Source organism: Neopelma chrysocephalum, unplaced genomic scaffold, assembly GCF_003984885.1.
Source record: "Neopelma chrysocephalum unplaced genomic scaffold, ASM398488v2 Primary Assembly neopelma1_23, whole genome shotgun sequence".
In the NCBI taxonomy this organism is placed as follows: Eukaryota; Metazoa; Chordata; class Aves; order Passeriformes; family Pipridae; genus Neopelma; species Neopelma chrysocephalum.
The window spans coordinates 15,596,287-15,615,335 of NW_020897691.1; the positions used below are offsets into that span (position 1 = coordinate 15,596,287).

The 19,049-nt window shown below is 38.6% G+C and overlaps 1 protein-coding gene across 5 annotated transcripts in view; it reads right to left on the reverse strand.

Annotated features, from left to right (window-relative positions):
• The window catches only part of LATS1 (large tumor suppressor kinase 1), a 23,563-nt gene extending 4,896 nt beyond the window's left edge, over positions 1-18,667 (reverse strand). The window contains exons 1-7 of one of the 5 annotated variants that reach the window (XM_027687973.1): positions 18,595-18,667; positions 13,653-14,158; positions 10,319-10,469; positions 7,022-8,550; positions 1,824-2,406; positions 655-837; positions 320-426 (exon numbers count right to left, since the gene is read on the reverse strand). In XM_027687973.1, coding sequence (XP_027543774.1) covers positions 320-426; positions 655-837; positions 1,824-2,406; positions 7,022-8,550; positions 10,319-10,469; positions 13,653-14,003 — 2,904 coding nt within the window. In that variant the 5' untranslated portion in view covers positions 14,004-14,158; positions 18,595-18,667. Of the gene's footprint in view, positions 1-319; positions 427-654; positions 838-1,823; positions 2,407-7,021; positions 8,551-10,318; positions 10,470-13,652; positions 14,162-18,594 lie in introns of all 5 variants that reach the window. The other 4 variants (XM_027688001.1, XM_027687990.1, XM_027687981.1 and 1 more) reach the window with 4 other exon arrangements.
• Between the last annotated feature and the right edge of the window lie 382 nt (positions 18,668-19,049).

The window sequence follows — 19,049 nt, forward strand, 5'->3', positions numbered from 1 at the left end:
GGAAGAAAAGAGGAAGAAAAGAGGAAGAAAAGAGGAAGAAAAGAGGAGTGGAAATAATAACTGGAATAGATACAAGAAGTGAAATGTGGTTTTTAGTTGGCATGTTTACTATACTGAGATAAAAGATGCAAACATAATCCCTTTACAAACTAAGGGCACCTCCACAGTAACATAAAGTTTATAATCTTGTTAGTTTATAATATGCTTGGATAGGCAGCACTCTCAAACATATCACCTTTGTTTCCATTACAAATTAGAAAGCCCATGTAAATTTCAAGCCTGCTTTTTCAGACTGTTAGTACCAGAATTTTAAAGTTACCTTCATTTGTGTTTCCAGTGGCGTTTGTGCCAGGAATGGAGGCTGCCCCACTAGCATCTCAAAGAGAATTACTCCAACACTCCACCAGTCACACAATTGTGTGTAACCTGAAATAAAGTTCAAATAAAGTAGTCAAAGCCTCAGTGTAATTTTAATCTTGGATTTCTAGGAGTACAAAATTTCACAGGAGAACTCTATTCAATACCTTTTAAAGATTTCCATATTAACAACTATTTTATTTTTTTGTTAAAATATTATATACTTGGGAAAAGTGGCAGTGTAAGAAAGGTGAAGCAAGATACCTGCAGCATGATTACAGTACAGAAGTGCATTACCTGTTCGTAACAACACTTCTGGAGCGATGTAGTTGGGTGTGCCAACAAGGGAATGGGCCAGGCAGCGCTGGTGCTGACGTGCAGCCCTGCGCTCCAGCGGCTTCAGCCGATCTCCGCACCTGCAATTTGCTGGGTCACCCCATTCATTGCTGAAATCCATACTGTCCTGTCGTGCATGATCACCTGTAATTGAGGGAGAAGGATGGCAAAATTGAGCATGAGTACTTCTTATCCAATATGAAATTTTCTTTATCCATTAAAATTCCTCCTTACACGATAGAATCTGTTTCAGTTTCAACACCCGAGAGTTACAACAGTCATCAACATCTTGATGTTGACTTTTTTTTTCGATATAAAACACCAACTTTTGAGGACACTTTTTTTAAGCTTACTTTCAACATAACTAGAGAAAGTATCAAGTTTAATATTTTTCTTAACATAACCACATTGGGGGTACAGGGTGTATATTGTTCTTGTTCTTATGCAAACATAAAACAGCCAATATTTAAATGAGCAAAAAATAAAATCACATTAAATCTTTTTCTTCTCACCAGAGACTGTGTAACAGTCTGGTCTAAGATACATGATATTTTGATAGAAACTAGTCAAAGTAATTTAAAAATTGTTTCTGAAGTTATGTTTTTCTTTTTGAAAATTAAAAACAGGTTATCACAAAATCTGTATTTTACCACTCTCAGAACTGTGACTTTTTTTCCTCTTTCTTTTAGCTTTTGTTTTAAGTAATCAAGTGGGATTTTTAAAAGCCCACTGTAACCTACTCAGAAATCAACAGGTTACACTAAAAGGAGTACGAGACACTCAGAACTTGGGGCAAGGTTTTCAAGAATAATTACATTTAAAACATCAGTCCCATCTTCAAAATAGAGTTGGGGCTGTTGCCTATGTAATTATCTCGCTACCTCTATGATTTTCTCCAAATTTCAAAAGCTACTAATGGGACAAACTTACAGCAACATAGCTCATTCCTTCTCCCTTAAGGAATCAATGCTGACATTGGAACCCTCCCATACTAAATGTTGCTTTCTGTAATTTGTATGGTGTGCAGACATATTGTTAGATGCGTTATTATTCAGAAAGGAAACACCACAGTCATCTTTCTATTCAGTTATTATTTAATTCCTTACAAAGAAGATTTATATTTCTCTTACCACTCTGGTAGTATTTTGAATCATGGGTCCATCGAAAACCTGTACAGAGCCCGAAGTCAGTCAATTTGATATGACCGTCACGGTCTATCAAAATATTATCAGGTTTAATATCTCTGTGGATGAAGCCCATTTTATGAACACTTTCAACTGCGCAGGTCAGTTCTGCTGTGTAGAACCGTGCTAGATTTTCTGGAAAGACACCCATTCTAATTAGGAGACTCATCATATCACCTCCTGGAATGTAGTCCATTACAAAGTACAAATTGTCTTTATCTTGGAATGAATAGTACAGGCGAACCACCCATTCATTATCAGCTTCTGCGAGGATATCCCGTTCAGCTTTAACATGAGCAACTTGATTTCTAAGCAAGACATCTTTTTTCCTCAGAGTTTTTGTCGCATATAAAGCATTAGTATCCACTTTTCTTGCTAGGCAAACTTCTCCAAATGCACCAACTCCCAGGGTTTTAATTTTTACAAACATTGACTTGTCCATTTTAGCTCTTCTTAATCGAATGTAATTAGATTCTTTCTGGCACAACATTTTCCTCATTTGATCTCGGGCTTCTGGTGACAATCCAACCTGTGCAGGAAACAGAATTATATCTGAAGAATTAACAGTACTTTTAATTCTTGATGGTCTTCTCATAACTACAAGGCTTAGGCAAAGCAAACCAAATACTTAATACACAGCACAGGAAATAATACTTAAAGGGGTTTGGTTTTGTTTTAAACATTAGGAGTCTATAAAAACATATAGGAGTGATAAAAGCCAAAACGTGATTGTTTTCAACAGCAAAATGCATAAGGTGCCATGCACCAGAAGGTTCTTGAGAAGGGACTACATTCTTGAAGAAAGGAAGGGTAATTTACAAACCACTGATAAAAACTACTGTGAATATTATCAGAGTAACAGTGTGCATCAACTGCCTCTCTGATTCTCTTTGTGGAGCTAAAGGGAGCCAAGATATGCCTTAGGAGCTGTAAGCTGCTGAGGGTTGATGCTGCCATGGGAAAGGCAGCCCCTCTCTAGATTACCTAGAGCAGAAGTCACTAAACTTCCTGACCATGCTGTGGAATTTCAATTGCAGGAGAGGACAGGCAACTCTCTCACTCTCATGCTTCCTTCTGTAGCTACACAAACCAGATCCACATGGCACTGTTTCCTACTATCCGCCCACACCAAGCCTGTACCTGTGCCACAAGCCTAGGCCTGATCTTCTCTCTTATCACATAACCCACCCCTTTCTAACAGGACTTTGCTCACACTCTCACTCCTGCTCTCCACACCAACTAGTTGAGCAGAGCACTTTCTTTGAAGTGGCTCACTCCTCCCCACAGTAGCTTTTCTTGGCTCCCATCTGTGTACATACCCCTATCTTGACTGAACATCCCTGGTGTTCTGGCCAACACCATCAACATTGTGACAGCTGAAACACTCACAGGCCACATGCAATTCATCACCTACAACGTGGAAACCCTTATCTGCAAGAACCACATTGAGCATTCTCAGTGTACTCCAACCTGGGTGCCTCCTGGTGTATTTCTTCTGGTTTCAATTCCTTTGAAGTGTCATTCAATTTCAGTGCCATTTTTCTTGCTAAATTTCAGGGCCTGGAATCAGACTCTCTCTTCTTTTTTGTTTTAATGTGAGTAGAATCTGTCTTCAATTTTTTATATTCTTTTTTCCATGACACTTCCTCCCCAAAGCTTCATGTTCATTCCTTCTTTTGTTTTTTGACAGCATTTTCAAAGTACTATATGCTCCCTTTCTCATAGGATCTCAATTATTTTATCTGCCTACCTGGCTTGAAATCACTATCCCACAGCAATGATTTCCAAGTTCAACCTAGGGTATATTCCCTTATTTTTTCATGGATGTTCTGATCCTAAAATTGAACACGGCCAAATTGAATCCCTGCAAACATCACAACTGTAATCAAGCATTATTCTAAAAGTTTTCAATTTCTTATTGTCACATCTTATTGATTCTTGATACCAAATCTTGTTGCTTCCATCTCCTTACTTAATGTTTCAAATGTTTGAGACACTGTCTGCAGAACACTACTCAGGACCACCATTAGGATTATGTAACTAGTTTAGGCCTGTATAAACTGTGTTAATAGATGACTTCTGCTTTGCCTAACTTACGATGTAACTTGAAACAAAGTATAATAGATTTGATTGAGAAAAAAGGTAAGAGAAAAGATCAATTAGATATCACTCAGTATCTTAAAAATGCTTTCCAAAGTTACTATATGTCACCTATTAAAGAAAATACTGTTAAAACACATAAAATTTCTTGCAGGCATCATATAAAAAATGGATCCAAAGGAGATGCAACTAGAAAAATACACCCAAAATGCTTGTCTACCCCAATAAATTGCCCAAGGAATATGAATTCAGTAAAATTTAAATGGGGAAAGCTGTCTCCATTTTGAGACAAAATTTTTTGTCAACATCAGATAGGCAGTAGTCAGGACTGGGTAGCAGTAGTTTAAAGACTGGATGTGCAAAATAGACAATTTTTTTATTCGAAATAGGGAGTTGAACCTTTTTCAACACATTACTGCAGGAATATCTGGGCACTGTCTTCCAGGACAGAAACATCTCAAGTTTTCTGTGAATGAACATGCTTAAAGCCCATTTCAACATATAAGGAAGAATTTTTTGAAGACTTACAAAAATGTCAAGAAGACAACTGAAGACCTGACCCTGCTAAAAGTTCAGATGACGAGTCACCTTCTCAAGGCCCATCTGAGACCTGGAGTCTGCTTCAGTACAGACTCACTTGCACACAAAGTGAACCTCAATGATCAGTTTCAAAATTAGCAAAGAATATAACCCAGATGGCAACAAAACCCCACGAGGAGACTCAATACAGTAATTAATCACCGCAAGACATACAAATAAGAGTCTCCAAAACCCTTGTAGCTTTACTTTCTACTGCCTACTCTCTAGCTGTTGCATTCTAACAGTTTTATTGTGTAGAGACCAGCCCAAGTACTGCAATTTGTCATCTCTTCCCTCAACCCATCTTTACGTTTTCCTCTCATCCACTAAACCAAATTTAATTACAAACTCATTGCTCTCTGCATTGCTGTATTTTCTCTAAAACACTCCTCAGCTTCAGCATTCACCAAAAATTAAGCAACTTCGCCAGCTGCACAAACTCTTCTGTGCATACATCTCCAGTTATTTCTAGACAATGACGGACAGAAGAGCTTCCTGAATTGCTCTGTATCATCATGCAATTTGCTCTCATTTTGGTCCCTTTTCATCTTGCTGTGCTTTAAAAGATGACTTAAGTTGCTCTCCGCAGCAGAGACATCTAGCATAATTCTTGGCCAGATTCACAGATTTAAATTAAATATTTCTGAGACTGCTCCACTCAATTTCCTAGGGAACCTGAAAGCACAGAAATATGTCACCTATGCTAGAAATACAACCTGAAGGTAGGTATTTCCATAGGGATGCATTGGTTTTTGTTTTTTTTTTTTTCAAAAATTCCTACCAAAGGGAAGAAAAGAAGGGATTCAATACTTGCTTAATTTTAAACTTTCTGAAAATAGATAATGAGCTAGTTTCCCTTTCTCCTTCTCATGAAGATCCAAAATATACTTCACTGTTTTGGGATTCCTATCCTAAAAAAGTAGAGGTCTGCTGCAGCACAATAGCCCATTTCCCACCCTTCAGCCTGTAATTAAACATCCTAGCTTTAAATCTAGCATAAATACTATAAATTGCATTTCATATAAGAAAATACATTTACTAGGGTGCTTTAAATGCATATGAAAAGTTATATCAGTGCTTTCATATAAGTAATACTTATTCTTGAGATGCTACAGAACACAACACAGTAAGAAAGGAAAGTGAAGTTTGCAAATCAACATTAATTATAATCTTACTTTTAAGTACTCAAAAATAGCCAAAATAAATTCATGCTTAATTTTGATGCAGGATTGCATGCAAAGCCCTCTAAAAAGTAATCATGCTATTCTTAATAAACACTGTTGCTTCAGAATCTTACTTGTCTACACAGGGATGGAGGCTACAGAGTTCAGGAAAGCTTCCCACACCTTAACAGTTTAAATCAGCTGTTAGTGGAAGTGAAAAAGGAAAGAGAGAAGACTAAGAATAAAGATCTAGTAAGAGTTTCAGGATGAAATCTTGCTAACATTTACATATTCACGATTAAGCAAACACAAAAGACTGAAGATTAAAGTAAGAATTTTCAAAATAGTAAGAAAGCACATTTAAAAAACAGGATGTCAAGAAAGTGGTGTAAGCCAAATACATACTCTGATAGAATAAATTTAAAAGTACATCATACTTATGTCAAACTTTCAACTACAATTGTTAAGAAATATTGATGTGACATCTCAATTTTATCTTTCTGCAAATCTTAGTTTCACTGCTTCTCACTATTTCCTCTTTTGAAATTACATCAGCTCCAGTTTTTACCCTTTTGATTTGTTTTAATAGAACACTGAAATACCAGATGACCGACTCCATGCAGGTACAACATTTCACATGTTTTTGTTTGATGTCTGTTGTTTTATTACCCCATTCAATTGCCTCTTGTTTAAACAGATGCGTCTGGATTATAAAATAATCAGGCAAAAGATACCATGTCTTTTTCATGAAAAAAAAATTAACTTTTAAAAAATGATTTTTTTATTGTAACTTAAAAAAACTATCACTACTGGAAACAAACTGCAGAAGGTAAAAAAATATCACTGTTTGGGTGACTATATAAATGCACTAACCAGCCTACCACTTGTCCCTGCTTTGTTTGTACCTGCAGTGCTTATTTAAAAAAAAGAAGTATTTTTGAAAATCATTAAAATATTGCATATAACTAAGAAATCAGGATTAAACAGAACTCATAACAGAGAGCTATGAGTCATGTATCTCATGAATCTCATGAATCTCATTTCATGGAACAATTATTTTGCTTCTGCTGCCTTACTGTACATAGGCCAGACGAACTACATTTAGACATGTAAAAAACTTACTTAAGCACTGAAGATCTTGCCACATCTCAAATACAAAAATTAAAAATAGACTTCAATACCAAATTTACCACAATATTCTATTTATCTATACTATTTAAACATTTTACAATTAAGATATATCTCTTAAAATCAATGCAGGAACAGTTCTAGTCACAGATTTAGAAAGAAGGAAGAGTTTACCCGCATCATTTCATTCTCTAGTTGTTTTTTCCGATGCAAACGCTGCTGGTGTGACTTGAGTATATTCTCCACATGCTGCTCCATGAAGAATTTAAAGGCTTGAGGGGAATAACTTTTGATGCGAGACTCTCTTCTTTCTTCATCTTTCTTGTTTTTTCTAACAGGAACAGGTGATGTTGTAATTTGTTTTTTTTCTTTATCTGTTGAATCAACACATTCGTAATTCTTTTCATTCTCATCCTCCCTGGATAAAAGAGGTGGCTCCTCCTTGTTGAGCTTGGGTCCTGCCTCATACAGACTGACAGAAGGATTCTGATGTAGCAAGTGTTTAGGGTAAGGTGGTGGGGGGCCCTGGTAATTCGGAGCCTCCACAACAGGAGCCATAACTGCCATATTTGTAGATGGGCTCTCAGAGAAGGGGATGGTCTGCACAGTTTGCACGGGCTGTGGCATCCAGGAAGGGTGAGTGGGTGCCAGGGCAGTCTGCAGCTCTGGTTTTAACACACGCATGCTTTTCACTGGTTGTTGGATGGGAGCTGGTGTTATGGCTGTTACTGTTGTGGCCGAAGGCTGAGAGCTGCCAGAGTGACTTTGCCTATTGCCATGATGGTTGTTGAAAGAATTTGACCGCACAGGAACACTGGGTTGCCATGTAGGCATGTCGTGCCCGTTGCCAGGTGATGACTGCGGCTGCACAGGGGAAGGCTGTGACCAGGAGGTGGGTATTCCAGCTACATTTGTGTTGTAAAGTTCCATGTTGTGACTATTTCTGTTTGGCACCATCATTGCCTGAGGAAGATTCCCATTGGTGTACGCTGAAGGAGGAGCAGATCCTCCTGCCTGCATCTGCAGTGCTGTGGGACTCTGCCTGTTAGTTGAATTCATGGGGTACGGAGGTGGCTGGCGACTCACCGAATTCCCAGACACCACATTCTGGTGAACTATGAATTCTGCCTGACAATTGCCATTTTGCATTCCGGCTCTTCCTGACGGAAAACTAAATTTGCTGTTGGCAGAACTCTGCATGATTATTGGTTGCCTGCCAATGGGGACAGCACTCATGCCTCTCTGACCCTGCGTGGATGAATTCATAGGTGGAGGATTCATAGGTGGAGGTGGGTAACCATCCTGCCATGCTCCTGGTGGCACTGGAGAAATACGGGAGATCACATATTCCATGTTTCCAGAGTACCGCTTTGTTTGAGAATTTGGTTCCCAGGAAGGAGGTGGAGGAGTAGTTCCCCTTGGAGGGGGTGTCTGCCCTCGAGGAGGTGGAGGAGGAGGAGTGACACTCCTTATCTGTGGTAGAGGTGGGGGATTCACTCTTTGTCCATTGCCAGGATGAGCCTGAGCAAATGCCGCAATGCCAGATCCAGATAATGGCCTTCCTACATCAGGCTGAGAACTGGGACTTTCTGAGCGATAAACTACACCTTCTCCCAGGGAAGGGCCATGCCGCTGAGGAACCAGGGACTCCTTAGAACCCTTCCAGCTCTGCTTGCGGTTAACTGATTGCTGAACAGTCCCTGCTTTCACAACAAGAAAACACAGCATTTATATTATTAGAAATTATTTACATTTACTGCTTTGAAAATTTTGTTCTTCTGCATTAATTGCTACAGAAAAAGGACATGAAACCTCTGACATAACATAATCCACTGTACTTCACATTAAAAATTCTCTCTGTCTAGTAATACACATCACGGCATGGTAATATGCTCAGTAGACATGTAAGAGCAAAAAATGCATTGGAACTATAGTATCAGAGTCTTTAGAAATAATTTGTCTGAAAATGCATTTTGCTTCAGTAAAAATGCAAATTTTAATTGAACAAATGGTAATATGCAAAATTATTAGGCACACAATGTATTTTTAATCATGTGTACAAGAAACCCTCATAAGAACGTTCAGCATAAGCGCAAAAAAAGTAATAGCTCAGAAAAATACATTTAGTTATGTTGCTATCCCTTCCAGTTTAATGTTTACAAGACATTTAGTGTTCTTAAACTAAAATGTAACTGAATGCTGTAAAATCAAGCAGCCTGCACCCTTGTGTGCATATGGTTCATCCAGACTTGTTTTATTCCTTGCATGCAAAATTTAATTAAGTACTTTAATGTCAAAAGTTATGTCCTTATGAGTAAAAGTGTTGTAGACAGGCAAGAATTAACACTGTATGAAAGCAAAACTTAGAGAATAAAACTCTACTATCTACTTACTTCACAGATATTATTTTGTGTCATATAAACAAAACAGTATGCAAGGAACTGATAGTGCAGGCAGTCTTATTGTGCTTTTTACAATGTTAATACTAAGGTAAGTATAAACACAGACAGGACTGTAACTGCTGAAAGTCACTCTATCCTTAGTAAAACAACATGTGAATTACTAAACCTTCCCAAGTAACAATGAAAATTGTGTCTACATGGTGGCATTTAGCTAGCAGCTTCACAGAAGCACCAACTAATCCTCTTAACAGACTAAATGACAATGACACTGCTCTTTGCTACTCTTGACTACTAATTTTTCCTCATATCGATATTGTTAATTTAAAATCTAACTCCAGTGCCAGCAGCTCAGTACCCAACTTTAGTCAAATAAAAGTTCAGTATTTCTGCTGCATTTGAAAGTTACCCTTGCTTTAGGCCAAGAGGTATTAAAAATGTGCTTCCATCTTTAAAGAAAGCAATAATAGCAAGTGGCAAAATTCTGACTCTGTTACTAAAGCTATAGCCTGTCCTCTAACACCTTCAAAAACAAGAAGTCTGCCTTAAAAACCATACAAACAAAATCTGGAACCAAGCAGAAAATTAAGCAAATAGAACATCCTAAAATACAAATACTGTAGTCATATGCTATATAAATACACACACACATATGTACACAAAAATACACATACATAGCGCTGTTGTGTGGGTGAGTGTGTGAAGAGAGACAAAAAATTAAAATAAGAATTCAATGCTCACCACTGATTTCTATCTGACACTGAGAACAAAATACAGGCACTACATCAATGAGGGACAAAAATTACTAAAATGAGGTCTGAATGCTATTCCTTGTCTACCCACAATAATAAAACCGTGCAGTTATAAAAACAAATGTTTAAGAAATTCATGTCAAATGGATCTACCTTTTAGAAGAATTACATTATATGCTTCAAATGCGATTTTTAAAGGCCAAACCCCCTATGTCTCAGCATCTCTGTTGCACTGTGAGCACACGAAGGCAGAATTTACTATATTTTTTACCTAGAAGAATACACTCAGTGAGTTACTGAGTTACCATGGATACACCTACCTGGGGGTTTCATACCTGCGTTTACAGGTCTTGCTGCTGCTGCAACCATCTGCTCCCGACGAGGATCCTGGTAGCTCATTTTACTTATAAATTCAATGGCAGCTTCTATACTACGGTTGTTAGTTTGTCTAAGAGCTTGTACAACCATATCCTAATGAGAAAATTATATACAAAAAATAATTTACAAGAAAATCACAAAAAATACCAAAATTCATGGTTATTTAGCCAAACATCCTCCAGTAATTTTACCAAAGTACATAACCGATTTCTCTAAATCATTTTCAAACTAATTTTAAAATGTTTTCCCCACAAAAGACTCTTCAAAATAGTCTGGATGTTCAGAAAAAGTTAATGTGTTAAAGCACTGCAGTTTGATGTAAATCTTGTCATCTTGCTATTAGTACAACAGCTTGCTTATACAACAGCATTTATTACTGCTGTGCACTGCCCAGGTAACAGCTAGTTACAGAATGGACAGAGGTCCCTTCCAGTCTAAGTTCCTGATGAAGACAACATTATTGGCAGAAACTCTATTCTTTCTGTGGTAGATTTAGGCTCTGTGATCTTAGACATCCAAACACAAGTTCTGATCTGCTGCACAATCTCAGCTCAGTCAAATGTATTATGGACCAGTGGCTTTTCCACAGACTTGAATGAGGCAAGGTCAAGCAACAGAGGCAGAATTCCAGAGATGGTATTCTCCCACTTATATTGAATGGGATTTGTACAGCTAACCCAACAATTTTGAGACAAAGCCACAGCATAACTCCCTATAGCTAAGCACACTGACTTAAAAGATTTATGGCCATATTTTGTCATATCAAAGCAATCATTTCAGTTCATACAATGTTTGAATCTGTTACCTACAAACATACGACAGCATCCACCTCCTACTCAAACTAATGGGACACCAAAGAGGGCTCAGAAGGGAAGCACTTAGTACCAATCCCAAATTCAAACCCACATTTATACTTTCATCATGCCTGTGTACACTTTTAACACTCAAACATAGAAAATTACATACAACCTTCAGAAACAGTAATTACATTCTGTAAACAAAACAGAACCTTAAAAAAAGGATTTTAAAATAGAAAAACCTACACAATAAGGCTGTCCCAATCTTTACAGACCAGATGATACTGTTGGAAAAATCAGATACAACTTTCGATCTCATACCTCCTTCACAAGACAGTTATGTCTGCAACACTTTTACTATTATAGGCAAGGCTATCTGTGGCAAGAAGTACATTTTCAGCACCGGTAAGCTATTTGATCATTGTGCAAATGGAAAGTTAAGTTGTTCAGGGTATTTAATTTTCAAATTGAATATATCTTTATAGAAGACATCATTGATTTCTATCTATTGACTTTAATTTTTTTCTTAATCAGCTTCAAAACCAAATTTATTGTCTTTTTAGCCAAGTAATTCTACAATACAGAGACCTAAATCAACAAGTTCACATCACCGGGCCATAAAGACTCACAGAATGCCAAAGTACAAAACCAGCAATATTTTAAGAGACAAAATTTAGTTCCCTCTCCACTAACCAGAGGATCTGAGTAAGAGCCAAAGGATCTCTATCTCCTTTAGCTGAAGCACAAAAAACTTGGTCACCTATGTGACATGAAGTATTCAATGTCTTAAAGGAGTATCACCTTACACAGAACTTCTGAGGACTGAACTTGAATCATAATGAGCAAAAGAGATTTCCTGTAAGCTATTTAGGATGTTGTTTAAAAAAGAACAAAACAAAAAAACAAAGACAATGAACAGCATTCTACCTGAATTATTATACATATATATATAAATATAAAATATATATAAATATATATTTAAAAAAATATCTATGTACAGACATACCTGATACTGATTGATATCTATCTGTTCCACTTTAACCCTGAATATTATCTACTACCTGAGGAGTGGGGAGAAAATAACCAGAATGTTTGTGACATTTAATATATTTTAAAAAGTAAAAGGTAAAATATAAATTCAATACATTTTGAAACTTTTCCACCAAGAAAAATGCTTTCTGACTTCAGCCATATCTGTTCCTAATGCCACATGGATCAGTGCCATATGGGCTATTGTGGCAATGGAACTGTAGGTTAACACACGGCAGAAACGGCTCTCACTGGCACTCTGCCTGAAAAAAGCTCCATACAATCAAAAGTGTCATGGGAATTCTCAGTTGCATCCAAGAACAAAGGGCAGGAGCAAAAGACTTCAAGATACAAAGGATCCAACAAAAATACAAACTTAAGATACCTTTCTAGTTTATATTCCAGCCACATACCACAAACTTCAGTTTGCAAAAATGACTGCAGGTTCAATCTGCAAAAATGGATCTAAGAACTGATCTAATTTGAAAAAACAAATGCGCACCCCTCACACTGCCGTCCCAAAATCCCACAACAACAACAACAAAAATGCAACCTCAGCAACAAATCAGACAGCAGGCACAAATTATTGTAAAAATAATTTATCATTATGAAATCCTTCCATTCTTCCTGACACACAGACTGACTGGACTGCGTATTTGATCAAGCAAAAGGAACATGAAAAATCACTATCAACACTTGACACTGGGACATTTTTGAGGAAAAGACGGTTCTTGGAGCAGCTCACTCTTGGTAGAGGCAGATCTTCTCTGTAAATACCAAAGCATCCCAGACAGCAGAACTCATGAGCTGGTCACTACTGCAAGCAGTACACTCCTGTAAAGTTAATCCCTGTCTGGTACTGTGCCTTTTTCCTTTAGAAAGATGAGTGGTTTGCTAGCTTTTTTTTAACCTCCTTTTGTACCCAGGTTTACACAGAAGGTATGAAAACAAGTGTGATTTACTTTGATATGCAAGTCCCAGTAAAAACACAGGAACTATAAATGTATTCATTTTTTCTTCCTGGAAACCACATTTCAGATTAATTTCCAAAATATTTGGTATTGCCTTTCAATTTAGAATGGCCATATTTCATCAACCTGTTTTAATTGAACGCAATCCAAAATTCCATTGAGTATCAGAGGCAAAATCCATGTTCTAGAGAGTCCAGTCCTTTCTGGCTAGAATTATATAATTAAAACAACCTATCACATTAGAACAATCTGCACAAGATGCTTAAAAAAAACCAACCAAGCCTCTCTAAATCCTTCTATTCCTCTTCTACATCCCCCACTATTACCAGTTTCATTCCCTAATCAGAAACCTATCAGATTTTGAAGAAGCTCTTTTGCTTGTCAAGCTGTTCAAATATTCCCTGACCACCACCCCCTCCAACATACACTAAAAGTTTATAGCTAGCAGAACACCAAATCTTCAAAATAAAACACTTCACCTCATCAAAGCCAGCAGCTTGTAAGTCTTGCAGCATTTGTCGATTAACTTCTGATGTTCCTTTGACAGCTGAGGTTGCTTCATTTGCAAAAGGCAGAAGTGAGTTTCTTATCTCCTGCAAAACTTTATGATACGTTACAAATTTGGGAGGATTTCGACCTTGTCTAGGATCTTCAGATAACATTTTGCCCATGCTGTGATCAGCTTTAGCAGCATCGGAGGGTTTAGGTAAATTCCTGAGGCTCTCTCGTATTTCCTGTAGCATCTGCTGGCTGCTGCCAGTATAGTTACTGGCAGGAAAAGTTTTAGGCCTCATTTGTCTATAACCTTCTGGTTTCTCACTTCTCTTCATGAAAACATGTATATATGCAACCTCCACCAAGGACTTGCACACACCAGAATTCAAGGAAGACTGGCTGGTGTCAGAACTTGTGAAAGCAGTGGCTCTTCACTGTGAAACCTTGGTTCCTGTAGTGCTGGAGCTCATCACAACCCAAAATTGTATTTCTGCTAGCAAAACAAAACAAGAAAAATCACATTATATATACAGCAGTAAAAAAAATTCACAATGTAGCTTTGGTGGGAATGAAATGTTCACACGTAGCACTTCCTTCACAGATACTAAAAGCCTGCTAAGCAAATTCTTCAGGTAGTCTTCACGCAACCTAATTTACAAACTGTGTGGGGCTTTTAGCAACAAACGTTTTAGGTGCCTCAAGTCTGAACAGTCCTGAATTGCAAAGGGCGTGGACAAAGAGGAACTCCTCTGTGCGGTGGACAAAGCTTTCAAGAGCAGATATGAACTGCTGCTCTGTGTGCTACCCCAGCACTGCTGCTTTGTCTCCGCTTTCTGTTGTGTCCTGTCCCCATTTGTCACCTATGTTCACTCTCTTCATCAACACCTTTACAGCCAAAAGTGCCAACTCTACTACCCATTTAGCCAGGACATGGACTAAATACCCTTGCTGTTCAACAATTCTGACATCAAGCTCCACAAATAGATGGAGTACACCAGTAAGAGCATATAATTACAGTGATTTTATCCATTCTTCAGCAGTCACATATGTAAAAAGTAAACACTTGCCTAGCTCACCACATGCGACTTCATGATTTCTTGTACCATCTGCCATTTAAATCTGTTTAAGGGTTCAGTTTTCTAGGGCTGTCATAGTCTCAGCTCGAATCTCTTTGAATCAGGCTTTGTCAATAGTTAAGTAATTTTAAAATTTATTTTACATAAGGGAAGATGAGAGCAGGGGAAGAAACAAAAAAAACTGAATCAAATTTTTTTACTGTAAAATTATTTAACAATTTAAGCATCAAATTCACTGAGCATAGCTATGACATTTGGTAAGGGAAACAGAATTTTCTGCCAAAACACAAATAAAAAACGTTTGCATTTTCCCTGACTCATCAGGGAAAGAGCCCCGTGTCTGCAAAGAACTCAAATCTCTGCATTCAGGCTGGGCACTAGTTAGTACTGCAACTGCTATGGCAAAGGAGAGAGCAACCACAGTGGAACATTGAAGAAGTTACAGAGCATTTGCCTCTTTAGAGTATCATGAAATAAAACTTTTTCAGTCTCTACTGCTTCACAGAGGAAGATCAGTTACTAAGATACTGCAAGATAAAAAAAATTAATATTTTAGCACTGTCTTTTCTTCAAAGGCAACTAAAATGGTAAAGCTCAACTCACACTTCAGCTTTACTATCGTGCAATGTCTAACTAGCAATATTGAAACATTCTTATTTTGTTTCTGTTTCTCAAAGTGTTAAAAATTTGCATTCCTCGTTTTCTGAAGGACTATTTTTGAGGATTCAGACATCTGCAAGCATCTTTTGTCTCTTAAAGAAGTACTGTGTTGATAAGTGCTTCTCATATTAGACATAAATTAAACAGTCTAATTAAAATCAATTATATTAGACATAAATTAATAAATTAATTTATAAACATAAATTAGACATAAATTTACACAGTCTACAAAAAAGTCACTCTTTATCCAGGTTTCACTTCTATAATACTTGCACTGTCATAAAACAATCAATGATTCAGTGATTGAGGAAGAAAATGACAAGTTAATAGGAAGAAGAACCCGCAAACTACATAAATATTGTATAAATTAAAGATACATGCTACTGATATACAGATAAAACCTGAAAGCTGGGAAGTAATACATAAATGAGGACTGCAAAAAGAAACACAAGGGACACTCAATCCCATTCTCCTTTGAGAACCATTTAAGAAATAACAGAATTTCTCTTATAAAACTATCTAAATCTTAAGAAGTATAACTGCACCCACAAGCTTTTTTTGCCCTCTGATAGGTTTGAAACCTTAAATGAGTGTAATGGGGTAGTTATGCTATTTTTTCATATGGTCCAATACCATGTAATTCTTCAGTGCTCACTGAATAAGGACAAGATCATCAGACATGTGAGTGAATTGTAATAATTAACAGTGAAGTTTTGATCCAAGTATTAAGAAATCCAGAAATCAGATGAAAATACAGCATGAGCACAATTAAAACATAATGTAATTTTGGCCACTTTCAAAATTATTTTCAAAACATGCTGTACTTAGGATCACATTGAAAATACTTTGCCAAAAACACTTTTTCCAAAGAAAGTGAAGTAAGTATATTTAGACCATTGTACTAGTTTTGTTATGGATGTTCCTTTTCCTGTTAAGTGACCTTCTTCAAAAGAACACGTCAGAAACACAAGTGCAAGGATATATGCCAATAACGCTTGAAAGAATCACCACCTCCAGAAAAGTGAAACCTTCAGCACAAACTTATCCCAGAACACAGGACAACAAGGCAAAATATCTTAAAGACTTAGTAATCTAGAATATTGTTCAAATTCAGTCAGGAGTAATGACTACTCCACCACTGGCAGCATAATCTAGGCAAAATCACTTGGTATTGTGTTACACATATACCAATGAGCAATGGAAAAAAATGTCCATACATGAGTTATTGCTTTTAACAAATTCCAAAGGCCTGGAATTTAAAAGAAAATAGCTGTTTTACACCTACATATTTTACATATTTTATCTGGTATTTCAATATTCATTTATGATTATACCTCGGATAGGTGAGATAGACAAATCTAATACTCCTAAGAGAAATCAAGGTTAAATTAACAGGACACGTAAACCATAAATCAAGAGTAGCCTTGGCAAATAAAGCTGCACTTTCACTTACATTTTTAGCAGCAGCATAGCTTTAGAAGTGTAAACCAGCCAGGCCACTTATCTCCCACCACTTACCACTGACGGCATAATTGTTTGTAAGGCCATACAGTGTGAACCCAGCTAAGGAACTTACCCAAATAAACAGTAACTTTTTTTGGTGGGTTGTTTCTTTTGGCAGCGCTGATGGGTACCAGCAGTTGATATGCATGTGAAACTAAGTCTTAATTCTCAGAAATCAAACTAAATTGGTCCTCCAGAAAGCAAGATTTACTACAGTTCACCTTCTCTATATATGAACCTCAAAATTCACAAGTCACCTCCTCTAATAGACATTTGCACACATTTTAAAGCAAGAAAGTGTTGACTGCTGAGTAAGAAATGGATTCCAGTTTTATACTTCTAACTAGCAAACACCAACTGCATCCAAGGGAACTGATGTCTACTCCCCCTCGCAGTTTTGTGTCATTAAATGATTTGTTTGTTAATGCAGATGTCTTTGCTGATGCAATTCTCCACTTCCCTAAAGGAGTTTTAAAAATAATCTTTAATTTATTTTTTAAATGTAGGGATAAAGCATTTTCTTCTACAGGTCAAACTGTAGGGAAAAAAAAAACCACCTTGTTTTTTTTACACTATAATCATTAAAGACTGGACTTAAAAACAAGTGTTTGAATGAAAACTCAGAAGCATTCAAGGCCAGGTTGGATGTGGCTTGGAGCAACCTGGTCTAGTGGGAGGCATCCCTGCCCACAACAAGGGGGTTGGAACTGGATGATCTCCAAGTTTGCTTCCAACCTAAACCATTTTATGATCCGTGAACGGCTGCAAACAACTGTCAGTGACCTCCAAGATTTTCTGACGGAAAAATACACAGCTTTATAATGTAACTCTAGCATTTCTTATCTCCAAAAGTTTTGAATATAATTTAATTACTCATATTTACACATAAGTATTGAATGTCACATATCAATCTATTTTGGTACCCTCTCTCATGTACCTATTGTAATATCTTATTTTATGCATAATCACAACACTTTATTGCTAGGGAAAAAGAAAGCAATCAAGACTTTGGAAGTCATAAAATTAAGTTTGTAGGGGGGTTGGTTCAAACCAACAAAAGGAAGCTGTTCTTCAGGTAACGAGTCATCGATAACAGCAATTTGCCAAAGGATGCATTTCCAATGCTAAAAGTTTCCGCAGAATGAGGAGAAAACTGGACCCTGAAATAGCACATAAACAGAACTACATACGGTCAGGGAAGCCTGAGCTGGAAGTGACCAGATGAACACTAGGAACATTGTGCATTCGCTCGGCTTCTTTCATCTCTCACACTCTGCTATCTCCTTCAACAGGATACAGCTCTTCTACGCATACGTATTCCTGGCAGCAGGAGTTACTGCAAGCGCACCTAAGCGCGATTTTTGCGGGTAACACTACCAGGACCAACATTCTGAGGACCAAGGTGGCTCAGGCTGGCACCGAGGTCATTCCTGCAGCACCGCAGGACCCAGCCTCCCAAGGACCACGCAGGCCAGGAGGGTTTCATCGTCGGGATGAGTATCCCGAACGTCCCGCTGGGACACTTGCGCTTCTCTCGCCCCTCCGGCCCCAGGCCGTGACCCGAGATCGCTCCTGCCACGGCCGCGTCCTGACAAGGGCCCAGGATCGCCCGACCGGGCCATGCCGGAGCGCGCTCGGTACCGCCTCCGTCCCGACGCCGCCCCCACCGCGACACCGCGGACCGTACCTGCGGCGAGAAGGCGGCGGCAGCGCCCCGGGCGCCCGGAGCTCGGCCCCGCCCGCGCGGCCACGACCGGCCGCGGCCCTTCCCTCCCTCCCTCCGCCCGCCCCTCGGCGATGCCGCAGCGCCCGCTCGGTGCCTCCGCCAGCGCCCGCCGCCGCCTCGGGCCGCTCACTTCGGCGCCGCCATTTTGTCGGTGTCCCCGCCGCGGAGCCGCCCGGATATGGGCAGATCCCGGCCTGCCTCGCGCGGCTCCCGCCCGCCCCGGCGGGGAGCGGCAGCGCCTGTAACCCCTACGAGCCCGCTCGGCGCAGCCACACACAGTACACACACAACACGCACTCCTCGCCGCTGCCGGACTTCAGGCAATGGTTGTTGCTCCCGTGGCAGTGCCGAGCTCGATGGACAAATCCCGATCTCATGGGGGTGAAAAAGCTCTGACGAGCCTCCCGATCCAGCTA